Source organism: Vespa mandarinia, chromosome 20 (genome assembly GCF_050613455.1).
Source record: "Vespa mandarinia isolate Hongniang chromosome 20, ASM5061345v1, whole genome shotgun sequence".
Lineage (NCBI taxonomy): Eukaryota > Metazoa > Arthropoda > Insecta > Hymenoptera > Vespidae > Vespa > Vespa mandarinia.
The window spans coordinates 2,206,178-2,222,355 of NC_140829.1; the positions used below are offsets into that span (position 1 = coordinate 2,206,178).

Here is a 16,178-nt window from a genome sequence, read left to right on the forward strand (position 1 = left end):
ATATTTCTATCCACTCTTACAATTATGTGTGTGTGTGTGTATATATATATATATATATATATAATATATAATGTATATATATTATATATATTATAATATATATATATAATTATATATACGCAATATTATAAAATGTAATATATATATATATATGCTCTTTTTTTGTTTGTATATCGATGAAATCGACAATATGCTAAAGTAAAAGATACTTTGACAAAGAAAAAAAAAAAAATAACAAAAATACTCCATCATTATTCGAAATTTATCCTATAATATAAAAAAAAATCAAAGTTACCTTAACGCATTCAGATATGTTTATATCAAAACAATCAGAGTCAAAAGGGAGGATGGGAGATGGGCGACAGGCAATTGGATAAAATAAAAATCCGTAAAGATTTTTCTAATGAAAAAAAAAAAAGAAAAAGAAAATAATAATAATAATAATAATAATAATAATAATAATAATAATAATAAAAACAAAACCAAAACCTTATGATTTTTCACAGATCTGGCGCAGATTCGTGCATTGGTCGAATCGACGGGAATGCTCGGTGGTTCGACATGCCCTTCCTGCGAGATGCCCTTCGACAAAGGGAAAAAACGACGGCTGATCGATTCCTGCGGCCACGAGAGATGTTACTCTTGCCTTTTCCGTAGCGAGGCTTGTCCACTCTGTATGAGGGCAGAACATCAACGAACCGATCTCAATGGCGACGATGAGGAAGACGAGGAAGGTTTGATCGATGGTAGAACCTTCGGTGAGGAGTTCGTCTTAGGTTCAAACATCGAACCTATGTCAACCCTTTTACCTATCGATGGTGCTTGGATCGATGACTCATCGACGATTAACTCACTTTGCGGGAGTCCAAGGCCACGGAGTAAACTCACGACTCGGGCCAATCTAACGTCTAGAACAATCCACGTAAGAATTTATTATAAATTTTTCATACTTATCTTATGAAATTTTACTTATATTTATTTATATTTATATTTATATATATATACACATACATACACATACTTTATATGTAATATATAACTTATTTTATTATCTTATTACTTTATATACAGACACTATTTATATATCTATATATATATATATATATATATATATATATATATGTATATAAATATATATAGTAGTATATATATATAGATGGTATACATATATATATGTACTTTATATATAATTTATTTTATTACTTTACATATATATATATATATATATATATATATATATATATAACACATGAAATTTTAATACTCTTAGATATCTCTATAAATATACTAGGATAGATAATAATTTTACTAAAATCATTTAATACTCTCGCGTCTGGGAAATTTTTTTCTTTTTATTTTTTTTTTTTTTTTTTTTTTTTTTTTTTTTTGTCGTCCATGAAATGTAATACACAATCAGAAAGTACGATTTTCTTTCTTTTTTTTTTTTTTTATTCATTATAATACTTGACATTTTCTTTTACAAATTAGTACACATCTATCGTACTGTTTACTAATCGACCAGAATCTATTTAGTAGTCCACGATCGTAAAGAGTTAAGAAAGAGTATAGAATTTTTCTTTCGATTAAAAGAACGCGAAGATGTAAATAGAAGATGATGACGCACGTATGCGGACATCCTTGTATCACAATCCAAGCATTCCTCATTCTCTTCTTTTTATTTCTATCTTTTTTGTTTTTTCTTTTTTTTTCTTTTTTTTTCGTTTTTTATTCAATATTTTTATCAATTGATAATGATGAGTATTCTGTGAAATAAATGATCAGTATATGTATATAGAAATTTTTTCAATCATTATTTATAATAAAATATTAATAATAAATTAATATAAATGTTCAATATAAATAATTAATATAATAAGTGTTAAGAATTGTATCTGGATTATATTTTTAATTCATTGAATTTATTTATACATAATGTAGATTTATATAAAATACCAAGGAATTATTAATATTTGCAAGTACTTCAATTAAAATATTGGCAGTATTTTTTTTTGTTTTTTTTTTACATACAATTATATTATCGACAATTTTTATTATATATCGATATTTTATTACGAATTTTGATAATTCGTTTCAAATTATCGATTGAAAATGTTTTAAAAATTATAACATTGTATAAATGTCAGACTTTCACATTTTCTATTTGAGATCATTTTCTATTTGAATACTTTTCTTTCAATTAATATCACGATCCATTTTATAATATAAGTGTTTATTATAATTGTTATAACGAAACTGTTACTTACGTTATATTTATCGTAAAACGATATATATATATATATATATATATATATATATATATATATCAAGAGAACAATCTCTACGATACGTGTTAGATTGACAATGAAATATCATTAATTATCCTTGTTTATCGTGTAAACGATTTATCACTTCTCCTCGACGAACATTCTCGATCGTTCGTTGATTCACACGAAACTTCTAAATGAAAACAAATGTTATTGCATATTTAATATATTCCTTTATTTTATTTCTCAGCAACGTGAAAACATGGCTGACAACGTTCAAATCGGAGAGCATGCTAAAGGTTCAAAAAGTAAAGTGAACTCACCGTTGAACTCTCATACTCGACAGAAACCTCAAATGATGACTCAGAGTACGTAGAAATTTAATTCAAAAAAAAAAAAAAAAAAAAAAAAAAATTGAAAGAAAAAGATTACATTTGAAATATGGAGCAATTCTATTCGATCGATTTTATTGAATTATTTGATTTGTATTATTTATTCTCAAATATGAATAATAGAATTTTATTTTTCAAATAGTTCTTTTAATTATTATTATTATTATTATTATTATTATTATTATTATTATTATTATTATTATTATTATTATTGATATACGCACACGATGAAAAATATATTATTCTTGGAATAATCAAAATTTTATAATTGCAAACTGTCGAACGATTTTTTTTTTTTTTTTTTTTTGGTTCTATATATTATAAACGTTAATACGAATTTCTCATAGGTTGCCCTACGCCGCCCAATCAACGAAGAAGATTCTTTTTAAATCCAAAAGTATTGAGAAGTTCCTTTGGACCGCAACGATCGTCGAGACGCGGAACCTCCTCCCCTGAACCACCCACTGCCGATAATCCTTCCGCATTGTCAGGTATATTAATAATTTTAATATCTTAATATTACTTTCGATTGAAGGGAAAATAAATAAAAAATAAAAAAAAAAAAAATTAGAACGAATCGGAGTAAAGGTGTTAGAAAAAGAATTTCTTTGAATAAGATGTCTCTTAGAAGGAAAAAAAAAAAAAAAAAAGTAAACCATAATAAAATAAAATAAAATTGTTTATTCATTTGAACGCCCATTGCTCGAAATAGAAAAGAAAAAAAAAAAGAAAAAAGAAAAATGAAGGAAATAAGCCGAAATTGCTCTGTTCAGCAATGACGTAAAATAAAAAAATAAAAATTAATAAAAAAGAAAAAAAAATAGAGAAAATAACGCAAAAAGAACACACGTAACCGACAAAGACAAAAGTTAAAAAATAATAACGATAATAATAATAATAATAATAGCAATAATAATAATAATTATAATAATAATAATAATAATAATAATAACAAAATGAAATAGAGCGAGTAGAGATTCGTGAGATTAGGTTCAGAAAAAAAAAAGAAAGAAAGAAAAAAAAAAAAAGAAAATAGAAAATAGAAGCAAGAAAAGTATTCTATTTGTCATAACACACAAAATACGAACGTGCAGCATGGATGGCATCATCTTGGGAAGGAAAATCAAGATGGCCAGGTCTGGTTCTGGGAAAAATCAAATCTTTATGGAGCAACAGTCAAGGAACGGCAAACGATGGACTTAATCAACTAATTGATTCTTCCAATAAACTCGCAGGCAGGAATTACATATTCAAGAGTGTGCGCTTCTATCTCTATCTCTATCTCTCTCTCTCTCTTTCTCTCTCTCTCTTTCTCTATCTCTATCTCTCTCTTTTTCACTTTCTATATATGTGAGCGTGTGTTTTCTGTGACGTTGCTAAAAGGTTGCCCCAAAGTGTTCACCGATTAATGGAATAATCCTTGAACGCAATATATCATATATACAATTCATATTCGAGATCGATTAAAATATTTTATTGCGGCATGAATATTTATTTACTTACAGCATGGACTTGTTTATCCTTAATCTATTCTCTCGAGATTTTTGGTTCTTTTTTTTTTGTTTTTCTTTTCTTTTTTTTTTTTTTCCTTTTTTCTTTTTTTTTTTTTGTGTTGTGACTATTTTCCCACTGTCCCACTCCCTTTACTCTACTCCCTAATCAATCAACCAACTATCCACTTATTCATCGTTCCCACACGCAAAATGTGCACGCCCGATAATATATATATATATATATATATATATATATATATATATATATACATAAAATAGAAGAAGAGGAGGCAGAAGAAAGAGAAGAAGAAGAAGAAGAAAAAGAAATGACACGGATCGTTCTGTGTTTATTTCTTGAACTGTGTAAAATAAGATCGTTAGAGATCTTTTTTATAGAACGTTATTAAAATGATATAATATAAAACGCATGAACGTCTTATCAAACGAATAATTTATATATACAATGTTTGTGCATTATTACGATGTTTATTGTTCCGTTCGTTACGCACGAATTTTTCCAATTATCTTCGATAAATCTTGAATATTATTCTCATTTTTTTTTTTTTTACTTTTTTTTTTTTTTACTTTTTTTTTTTTTCTTACGTACAGTACAGAACATCTTCATTTTGATATGATCGTCGTGTTTTAGACGACGAGGGTGGTTGCGTGAAACCGTTGTCATCGAAAACACGAAAATCGTCGCAATCGGATCTTTATATGAGATTGGGATTATTACTCGGTGGTAACCACGGACGAGAAAATTCACCGGTTGATACTACAAACTATTTTACGGGTGCGTCCAATCGTGTTCCCGTTAACACTGGTATTCAAAGGTAAATATCATTCGTTTAGCATATAAATACACACATACATATACATAGATATAATGTATAACAGGATATGAGAAAAGCATGGGAGCCAAATTTATCCCAAATATTATTGAAATCAAATAGATGAATAAGAATTCATATAAAAATATATACCCCAATAATGTTTATTATTATGAAAGATATATTTACTTTTAGTACTAGAAAGATCGAAACTTATTATATACCTATATTGTCCAAAAGCAATCAAAATGACAGCATTGTGAACGAATAACTGATGTGTTTTGAAATTTGTTTAAAATTTATTTTTAATATTTTTTATATTATTTACAGTTATACAACAAGTTATTAGTGGTATATTAGCAATAAAAAAAAATTCTAAGAAATTGTGTCATTATATACATATAATTGTTTTTCTAATTGAAATTAATAAGTAGTCAAAATGACTTACTTGGACAATCTAATGTTAAAGATGATTTATTATAGGAGTTATAAGAAATGCTTGAAAAAAAGTTTTCCTTCCTGCTAGAATACAAGTTTTCATTCGTCGAATTAATTATTGAACGAAATCATTCAATTATTTCAATTCTATTGGAAATAATAATAAATGGATTTTATTTTAGAAATAGATTTTCAAAATTCATCCTTCGTTTTTTTATCGTATTTTTATAAACCAACCCTTTTGCGTGATCATCATGAATAAAAGTTCTTAGAGATATTAAGTCAAGTGATCTAGTAGATCAATTGATCATTGGCCAATCATTAATTCGACGAATGGAAATAAATTATATTGTATCATTAAAAACAGATGTAAGTTTATTTTCATCTTTTTTTTTTCTTTTTTTTTTTTTTTTTTCATCTATTTGAACTCAGTAATACATAGTATATAAGTTTGATCCTATGCTTTTTGGACATCCTGTATATATATATACATCATAAAATAGAAAACAAAAAAGTAATGAAAACTGATGAAATAATATAAATTGCTTTTTTTTTTTCTCTCAATCCCCATTACGATTTACTTTCAAAGAAATACATTTGTATGGACAATTTTAATCATAGTTATTGAAAAAATCTCGAAATAATTTCAAATCGTACATTTGGGAGATGCACTTTGACCCCCCCTCACCCCCCATCTCCTCTAATGGATTTTGAACAGCTGTCATTTATATACGAAACGAATAATTTTGACTCTAACAAAAAAAAAAAATACCGTATATTCTTTGATCCCTCGTGAAATAATGATCAATAAAATTCGAAAACGTATTTTCAATTCTATCATTGTAAAAAAAAAAAAAAAAAAAAAAAAAAAAGAAAAGAAAAAGAAAGAAAAATGTATGAATCGTACGATACAGAAATTATTTCAATCGCGAGCTCAAAGTTAATATGAGATGGTTTTACATATTCACACAGGTACAAAATTAGGATTAAATTGAAGGAATGAAGAAAAAAAAATTTCGAAAAACAATCGTCAATCGATTTCACACGTACGAACGACACCTCACGTACATACGTACACGCATACTCGTATTATAATGAAACGAAAGAGGAAAAATATTTATGTATAAAAATTTGTCGAAAAAATTTGTAATATTTATCGTTGTACAGGGCACCGATGCAAGGTCACGATAGTTCGGCAGCGTCCTTCAGCAGTTTGACGAGCTTTGAGACGCAAACATTAGCATCGACCAATACCAGTCCGGTATCAACGTTAACAGGTACATCGAGTGAAACCGAAGCGGCGGCTGCTCTACGTTCTACTAATAAACCGAAGGGCAAGATAAAAGGAAAAATAAAGTCGAGAGATTGCGACAGTGCCGGTAGTTTGGTATCAATCTCAACCTCGGCATCAGCTTCTACGTCGATGTCAATGTCGATGTCAGTTTCCGTTTCCGGTCTTTCGAACGGTAGTTCGAGCCCGTTAACACCAAGAAGACATTCCGTTAATGCCTCGCAATCTAACCAACCCAATGAGGAAGTAAATCAATTTAAGAATCGACGTACATGCGTCAGAAGATCGGCCAGGGCTGGTAACGTCAAGGGAAGCATCGACCCCAAACGTAAATTAATCAATAATATTATTTATAATTGATTGACTATAATTGATTGTATAGAATAAGTTTTGAGAACGATCGATTAGAGTCTCGTTAGAAAAAAAAAAAAAAAAAAAAAAAAAATAAGAGAGAGAAAAAAATATACCGATATATCGGACAAATCCTTTACGAACGAAAGTAATTGCATTTAAAAAGAAAAAAAAAAAAGAAAAGAAAAGAAAAGAAAAAAAAGAAAAGATTTGTTAGAACCGACGATATTCGTTTGACCTTCGATCAAAAAAAAATATAAAAAAAATAAAAAAAAATAAAAAAATAAAATTCGACCGATCGAAACGAAAATGAATAAAAAAAAAAAGTCGTAGCTTTCATCGAAGAATTTTTATTTTAATATTGATCGTACTATTCGAGGTCATACCAAAGATCACATAATAATTATGATCGATTAAAAAGAATCTTATATGTTTTCAACTTTAGTTACAAGATTGTGTAATAAAAGAGTTTGAGTTAGAGTTTTCAACGATGAATTTTTATTTTAACGTTGATCAGATTTTTCATGGTCATCTCAGATAAATCAAACGAAAAGTATCGTCGATTAATTTCGTGATTAAATCAATATTTTATTATACAATTCCAATTGATGTCGTTCGTAAATTCTTTCTTTTTTTTTTCATCTTTTTTCTTTTTTTTTTTTTTTTTTTTTTTTTCTTTCTTTCTTTTTTTTTATGACAATCGATCGTTTCGAAACATTTGACCTTTAACCGTTATAACTAATTAAAAAGCAAACGATATTATTATATCTCAATTCTATATGGATCCTTCTAGTACGCTTCGTTCAGCATCACGCCACGTCACAACTTACACTGAAGCCATTATTCTTTGAAGTTCCTCTTCTCGAAACTGAGCCATTATTCACTGGACGTATTTGGCTATTACACGAAATATTATCCGTGATAAACAGTTCGAGTCCTGGTATATTAATATCCGGATCACCTGGTACAGGTAAAACGGCATTGGTATTGCAGTTGGTGGAACATAGTTGTTTTGGTAGGCGACGTGTGCAACCGGTTCCGCCGGAAATAACCGAGGAGATCGAGAATGATAGAGAAAAATCAAATGCCTCGAGCACTCTTCAATCGAATGTTAGGCGCACCAATGAAAAGGTAATACCTTCTTGCCGATATTAATATCACGATCGAACGTTAATAATGATCGTTGATAAATTAATTTTTTTTTTTCTTTTTTTGTTTTTTTTTTTTTTTGTATTTTTTGTATTTTTTGTATTACTTGTAGGTTCGAGAATTGGCGTCCCACGTAGTGGCCTATCATTTTTGTCAGGCCGATAACAATAGCACCTGTCTTGTACCAGATTTGATTCATTCGTTGGCCGCACAATTATGTCAGGCACCTCAATTGATCGCTTACAGGGAATATTTATTGTCCGAACAACATCTACAGGGCTCACTATCGCAAAGAGAGTGCACCGTAGATCCGGATCTTGCACTTTCAAGAGGCATCATCGAGCCACTCTTAACATTAAGAAAAGCTAATAGATTGCCTGAATCTACGATGGTACGTATAGTCATTCGATAAGTTTATTTCTTTTTTTCTTTTTTCTATTTATTTATTTTTCTTTTTTTTTTCTATTTTGTAAATAATTATAATTGATCATACGATAAGTTATTACTTTTGCCATGATATAAGGATTTGATTTTTTCTTCACAAACAATAAATTTAAATTTATTTATAAAGAGAATAATAATATATCTCTGATATCGAATTTATAAATGTAAATCATAGGAATTGATTTGATTGATTGTTTCTCAATATCGTGATACTAAATTCGATAAAAGAACAAACTTTAATTCATTTGAATTTATTTAAAAAAAAAAAAAAAAAAAATTTGATTTTACCTTAATATCAAGATTAAATATAAACGATATCAAATCTATTAAATAATTTGACAAATTTCTATATATTTAAATATCATGAATTGATATTCGTATTTTCTTCGAATTTATTTCTTTGTTTTGGTGGGAAGGGGGGAGCATAAATAAAAATTCAATTAATAAATTTGTAATAACAAAATTACATAATTTTAACTTTTCTTCTTTCTTTTTTTTTTTTTTTTTTTTTTTTTTACAAATTATCTTCATTATTAATTATATCTACATGAAAGAAAATATAATAACTTAATAATATAATATAAATAATAGATTAATAAAAAAAAAAATATAATAAAAAATAAATACAAGAAAGAAAAAATAGTTTTTTTCTTTCTTTCTTTTTTCCTCCATTTTGTAGATAATATTTATTTAATAAAAAAAGAAAAAGAAAAAAAAGAAAGACAAAAAAAAGTTCATATCAAGTTTTAATTTTAAAACAGGTAATTCTCATCGATGCCGTTTGCGAAGCTGAATATCACAGACCTGACAGAGGTGACACAATAGCGTCCTTCTTAACGAGGCACGCGCCTAACTTTCCAAGCTGGCTCAAGGTCATTTGTACGGTTAGAACGCAATTATTGGAATGCGGTAAACAGCTACCGTACACTAGGATATCGTTGGACAAAACTTCAAACGATGTTGCTAGTAACAATGTCACCAAGGACTTGTCCGATTACATTGGTTATAGGCTCGCACAAAGTCCCGCGATACAGACCAACGTGACAGCATCCGTTAATGGAAAAACGGAATCATCATGTGGTGCCAATCAAACGAGATTCGCCTCGCATTTATTAACATTGGCCAGAGGAAGTTTTCTATTTGCAAAATTGACCCTGGATCTAATCGAGAGTGGACATCTAGTTGCTAAATCAGCGAGTTACAAAGTAAGAAAGGAAATAGAAGAGTTTTGTATTTCTTTTTTTTTTTTCTTTTTTTTTTTTTTGTTCCAAAATATTGAAATTATCAATGAATTTTTCTAATGAAGTTTTATATTATAATGTTTAATAATGATCGATTACGACTACTTCGAAAAGTCAAAATATACGATCATTCTTTCGATACGATATATAAATCCTTTATTTATTTATTTTTTTTTTTTTTTTTGTAGGTTCTACCAGTTTCCCTCGCACAAATCTTCCAGTTACATTTCAACCTAAGATTTCCTACAGCGACCTCCTTCGATAAGGTCCAACCTCTCTTGGGCGTATGTCTGGCAGCTTTGTATCCCCTGACATTATTAGAAATTTATTATTCGATAAATTCATTGACTACAAATCACTTCGTTTCGTGGGAGGACTTCATGCAGAGATTTAAGGTGAGTTAAATATATATTTAAAAAAAAAAAAGAAAAAAAAAGAAAAAAAAAAGAAGAAAAGTAAAACGAAATTTGAGTACTTGTCAATTGGTATGTCTCTATTTTAATAATATATATATATATATTATTAAAAAAATAAAAAAATATATATATTTTGCACGCATAACCAATGAAGACATTACGGTACGTAAACAAAATGCAAGATCGTAAAAAGATAGGTCTAAATTGTTGATACGATTAAAAAAAAAAAAAAAAAATGATATACAAATAATCCAATTGTATTTCGTTGTTAGATGCTCTCTGGGTTTCTCGTGAAACGACTAGACGACACATATATGTTCTTTCACCCGTCATTCAGGGAATGGTTAATGAGAAGGGACGAAGGTGAATCTACTAAGTTTCTCTGCGACTTGAGACTCGGGCATGCAGCTATTGCATTTAGATTGTCACGTCTACAGGCACCATTGGACGGTGAAAAAGCATTGGAGCTTGGTCATCATGTATTGAAAGCACACGTTTACAGGGGTGTCGCCCCTTGTTGGCCATCACGTGATTTACAAGTATATATTTTATATTGAAAAAAAAAAAATATATATATATATATAATACTATGGAATGAATTTAACAATTTCAAATGAATAAGTATCAAACGAAGATTTCAATGAACTAATTGTAATTGTTTAATTTTCGTCAGGCAATCTGGCTGGCTTCATCGACGGAATGCGTTTCCTCGGCATTGTGCACATTACGTAATATTTATAGTCCGAATGTAAAAGTATCAAGATTGCTTCTGCTGGCGGGAGCATCACCAAATCACGTAACCGAATATTTAGGGAACGCACCGGTTCTTTGTATGTATGCACACGAGGGTTCAGTAGAGATGGTCTCGCTTCTTCTTGAATTTGGTGCGGACGTTGAATTAACCAATAGCCAAGGTTGCACGGCATTGTCCCTCGCTGCGGCACGAGGTCATTGTGACGTTGTTAGAAGGTATACATCGATTGATTCGATCATTATACGTTGTACTTTTAATCTTTTGAGTGTTGAACATTCCCAAGCGGGCGTCTAGTGATTTCGATATCGCTAGAGACGGAATACTACTTTCACAAATATAAATTCGCTCGATTTAATAAGCAAAGCGCAAAACTATATAACTATATAAACAATACAAGAAAGCTATTTTCTAGCATTATTTTATTCGAAACAGTAAAATGTAAAACGTATCTTAACTTGAAATTATCTCATGTACGAGTAGGTCGAAAAAATTGGTGGACGCATATATGCGCCCACAATCCATGGCGATCGCTGTCGCTAAACGCATATATGCGTCCATATCACTCAAAGGGTTAAAAAGAGAGAGAAAAAGAGAGATGAAAAAAGAAATATATATATATATATATATAAATATTTATTTAGCAAAATCAATAAACAAATTTGAAGGGATAATGATAAATTACTTAACAACGGATTTCTCCTTATAAAATATTTATTTTGAAAAAACATTTTTTAGATTAGCCGCAGCCGGAGCTTCACTTGGTCACGTCGACATGGCAGGACAATGTCCATTAGTACACGCGTCGAGACACGGTAAATTGTCCGTAGTTGGTTATCTATTGGCATGTGACTGGCTCGTACCGAGTGGTTTGAAAACAACCGAAAACAATGTATCGTCGGAGATAAGAAGGGAAGAGGCGGCTCAGCAAGCGGTTGTCGCAGCTGCTGCTCAAGGTCACGAGTCGATCGTAGAATATTTGTTGGACATGGCCGAGGTTATAGTAGATTTACCTGATACCTTGATAGGTGAAACAGCTTTGACAATTGCCGCGGCTAATGGCTCGACTACAACAGTTTCCGCACTTTTGGCTCGTGGTGCTAGCCCATTGTCTGTTAATGCTAAAGGCCTCTCGCCATTGATGTTAGCCGCGAGAGAAGGTCATTGGGGTACAGCTGAAAGACTCTTACAAGGAACATTATCAAGTAGTACAGACACCATTCTAGATGACGCTTTAACTTTATTGGATCAACGCGATCCTTCTGGTCGTACGGCATTGATGTTAGCCGCCTCCGAAGGACATACAAATCTTATTGAAATGTTTCTCGATAAAGGATCCGTACTCGAAGCCAAGGACAAGGAAGGTCTTACCGCTCTTTGTTGGGCATGTGTTAGAGGAAGATTAACCAGCGTACAAAATCTTCTTGATCATAATGCCGACGTTAACACGAGCGACAACACTGGTAGAACACCTTTGGATTTGGCTGCGTTTCAGGTATATATATATACATATTATATTTTTCTTTCATTTTTATTATCGTTAAATCCAATCAGGACGTTGACGTGATAGATTCAGGGCATGAATGTGATAGATTCTAATAAAAAAATATATATATATATATTTTTTTTTTTAATTCTATCAATATTAATATTTTGATTTAGGGTAATCCAAAGCTCGTACAATTGTTACTCGAGAAAGGAGCCGCCGTCGAGCATGTTGACTTGCACGGCATGCGACCATTGGACAGAGCAATCGGATGTCGCAATATACCAGTTGTACAATGCTTCTTAAGACGCGGTGCAAAACTTGGACCAGCTACTTGGGCAATGGCCGCTGGAAAACCCGATGTCTTGCTTATATTATTGAACAAACTTTTGGAGGACGGAAATGTACTTTATCGAAAGAGCCGTTTGAAGGAAGCCTCGCATAGATACGCATACGCTCTTAAAAAATTTCCTATATCGCCTGAGGAAGATTGTCAGGGACAGGAACAGGGTCACATGATACTGCAACTTCAGAGTTTTGCACAATTGCGATTGAACTTCTTCCTGAATCTTAGCCGATGCAAGCGCAAGATGAACGTAATACTTTAGATTATGTCAATTTTATATTTATATTAATTCTTTTAGATTAGTACGTGTTTTTATTTTTTATTTTTCTTCATCATTTTTTTGTTTTTTTTTTCTTCCTATTCGTTCAATAATTTTTTAAATACTGTGTCCCAATGATTTCTCGAGATCAACTTTCCATTATTATTTATTAATAATTAACGCGTTAATGCCGGCATATACCGCAATATAGATCGCTATATTATATATAATAATAAATATCCAATTTATTGATATTAGATTTATCTAATATCAGACTATTGATCTTTTGATTAGTATCTTAAATGATTAACTGTATTTGTGCATGTTAGATATACGACAACTCCAGGCTAACTTTGAGATCAATTAAAACAACTTTGCGTATTGCATGATTTGTGAATAATTTTTTTTTTTTTTTAATTTTTTTTTTAAATTAGAAATGCTTTTTCAAATCTCTACTGATTATTATTTTACGAGACTTCAAAGGATATATGGTAATTTTTTGGAATTAAAATTATTCGTTCCGTACAAATGATAACTGTTCAAAGTGCCTGATAGAGGGTTGGTGTATATAGCACATCCCAAGTGCACAATTTGAAATTATTTTATGGTTTGCCAACAATTAGGATTAAAAGTAAATTTTTTTTTTTCCAATATAATAACAGATATCCTATTTTGTTGCTAAGAGAATCGTTTCTCCGCTTTTATCAAAACTTTCAACTTTTTAATTAATATTTTAAACGCGTATAAAAGAAATTATTTCCAATATAACATTAGATATCCATTTTGTTGCTAAATCAAAGGAATCATTTCTCCGCCATAATGTAACTTTTAATTTTTTTTTAAATTAATATCTTAAATGATTAAAAGTCATTTTTCCAATAGCTAACAAATAAAGATTCAGAGTTACGACGTAGAAAAAAAGTCTCCATTAAATGATGACGCTCGTTAGTAGTTACGAAAGTAAGAAGAAGAAGAAGAAGAAGAAGAAGAAGAAGAAGAAGAAGAAGGAAAAAAAAGAGAAAAAGAAAAAAAAAAGATTACGAATTAAAAAAAAAATGCAAATTACAGCGCCGGCGTCAACGAGTTAGAGTCAATAAAGGAATGCACGTAGAAAAGAAAAGAAACAAAAGAAATAAAGAAAAAAAAAAGAAAATGTCACCTTTGAAGGATACCACGCCGCCCTCCATATTGATTTTTTGCGTGTCCATATATTTTTTTTTTTTCATTCTCTTTCATTTTCTTTCCTTTTTCCTTCTTTTCTTTTCTTTTCTTTTCTTTTCTTTCCTGTTAAAATAAATCACGCGTTACAAGTAAATAACAATTAATAGAAAATTATCAATTTTATTTTTAGGAAGGTGCAGAAGCCATTGAACTTGCCGAAGAAGCATTGAAAGTACGGCCAACGTCCTACGAAGCATTTTATGCGCGTGCAAAGGCACGCGTTGACGTTGGTCTCTTAGAGGAGGCTATGTCGGACGTACAGGAAGCATTACAAATAGCACCGGCACAAAATCGTCAGGATCGTCGGGTTTTAATCGTTCTAAGGGATGAAATAGTATCACGTATCGACGAGGCCGCAAGTGCGAACAAAGAATCGAACGATTGCAATAATCGATCGCGTCTACGTGCCTCCGTTGACACACTCACGGAATTATAAATATTATCGAGATATCGATATTAGTTTTATAAAGGGAGAAAGAGAGAGAGAGAGAGAGAGAGAGAGAGAGAACATTTTTATTTTTTTTTTATTTTTATTTTTTTTTTCTTTTTTTTTTTCAACACCCAATAACTTCCGATCGTTTCGAATTTAAGTCTTAACGACGATGATTTGTTTCTTGAATTATTATTATTAGTATCATTATTATTATTATTATGATTATTATGATTATTAGCAGGAAGAAAAAAAAAACAAAAAAAAGGAGAAAGAGCATGATTTATTAACTTATTTAATATAATTATATTATACGTAATTATTCTCAATCATTATTTTCGATCGCAATCGATGTAACGCAAAAGAAATTACATGCCGCACTACTTGCTCTTTTTTACTGTTTTTTTTTCTTTCTCTTTTTTTATTATTATTATTATTATTATTATTATTATTATTATTATTATTGTCGCATAAACCGATTCGGGATATCATATTTATGTGTTATATTTAAAATGACTTTATCGTGAACGTAAGTACTGCCAAGTAATAGGAGAGCAAGTTCCAAATGCTCGTATCGTATTTAGCTATTATTATATACTAATTCCGTATTGCGGTAATATAAATAACATAAATAAGTTTGTTTAAATGGAGAAACGTATTGGGTATTTCTTTCTTTATTTTTTTTTCTTTTTTTTTTTTTTTTTTTTTTTTTTTTTATTATATATATATATATATATGTGTATATATATATATGCAAAAGAGAAACGCGCAAAATTGTCAAAACAAACGGATTCTTTTTATGTAAGAGATTTAATTACTGTGCAGAAACGTGATCATCATAATACAAAGAAAAAAGAAGAAGAAGAAAAAAAAAATATATATATATATATAAATTTGTATTATATATGTATATGGCAATTAAAAATTGGCTTACGTAAGAGTATCCGTTGTAGTAATAATAATAAAAAAAAAAAAAAAAAAAAAAAAAAGAAAAATTATTTAATAATTTCTTTCAGTATTTTCGTTGACATAAAAGAAACAAAAAAAAAAGAAAAAAAAGAAAAACAACAATAACAAAGAAAAGAGAAAAAAAGAGATCGAACGGACGATCAACACAAGAAGAAAGAATTCGTATGGATCATTCGAACGTGAATATATTTAAATAAGAAAAGATGAAGCTTTAATCGAAAGGAAAAGAAAAATAGTAAACAAAAAGAAAACACGCCACGCACACGCGCATACATATAGTAATAATTTATAGATAAAACATGGCTCATATAAAATGTAATTTATGAATGCACTTATCTTGCCTGGCGCGTGTACGGTTATTATTATTATTATTAAATTTTTTTTTTTTTTTTTTTTTTTTTTTTTTT

The 16,178-nt window shown here is 29.7% G+C and overlaps 1 protein-coding gene across 4 annotated transcripts in view; it reads left to right on the plus strand.

Moving 5' to 3' along the window:
* Positions 1 to 15,492, plus strand: part of rols (zinc-RING finger and ankyrin repeat domain-containing protein rolling pebbles) — a 72,161-nt gene extending 56,669 nt beyond the window's left edge. For 3 of the 4 annotated variants that reach the window (XM_085662962.1, XM_035879129.2, XM_035879128.2), the window contains 15 exons: positions 507 to 922; positions 2,515 to 2,632; positions 3,004 to 3,147; positions 3,751 to 3,891; positions 4,799 to 4,982; positions 6,585 to 7,036; positions 7,853 to 8,190; positions 8,321 to 8,599; positions 9,414 to 9,857; positions 10,082 to 10,288; positions 10,582 to 10,848; positions 10,983 to 11,278; positions 11,799 to 12,555; positions 12,723 to 13,142; positions 14,503 to 15,492. In XM_085662962.1, the coding sequence (XP_085519088.1) occupies positions 507 to 922; positions 2,515 to 2,632; positions 3,004 to 3,147; positions 3,751 to 3,891; positions 4,799 to 4,982; positions 6,585 to 7,036; positions 7,853 to 8,190; positions 8,321 to 8,599; positions 9,414 to 9,857; positions 10,082 to 10,288; positions 10,582 to 10,848; positions 10,983 to 11,278; positions 11,799 to 12,555; positions 12,723 to 13,142; positions 14,503 to 14,808 (4,769 nt within the window). In that variant the 3' untranslated portion in view covers positions 14,809 to 15,492. The remainder of the gene's footprint in view (positions 1 to 506; positions 923 to 2,514; positions 2,633 to 3,003; positions 3,148 to 3,750; positions 3,892 to 4,798; positions 4,983 to 6,584; positions 7,037 to 7,852; positions 8,191 to 8,320; positions 8,600 to 9,413; positions 9,858 to 10,081; positions 10,289 to 10,581; positions 10,849 to 10,982; positions 11,279 to 11,798; positions 12,556 to 12,722; positions 13,143 to 14,502) is intronic. The other variant, XM_085662964.1, reaches the window with a different exon arrangement.
* The last annotated feature ends 686 nt before the right edge of the window (positions 15,493 to 16,178 follow it).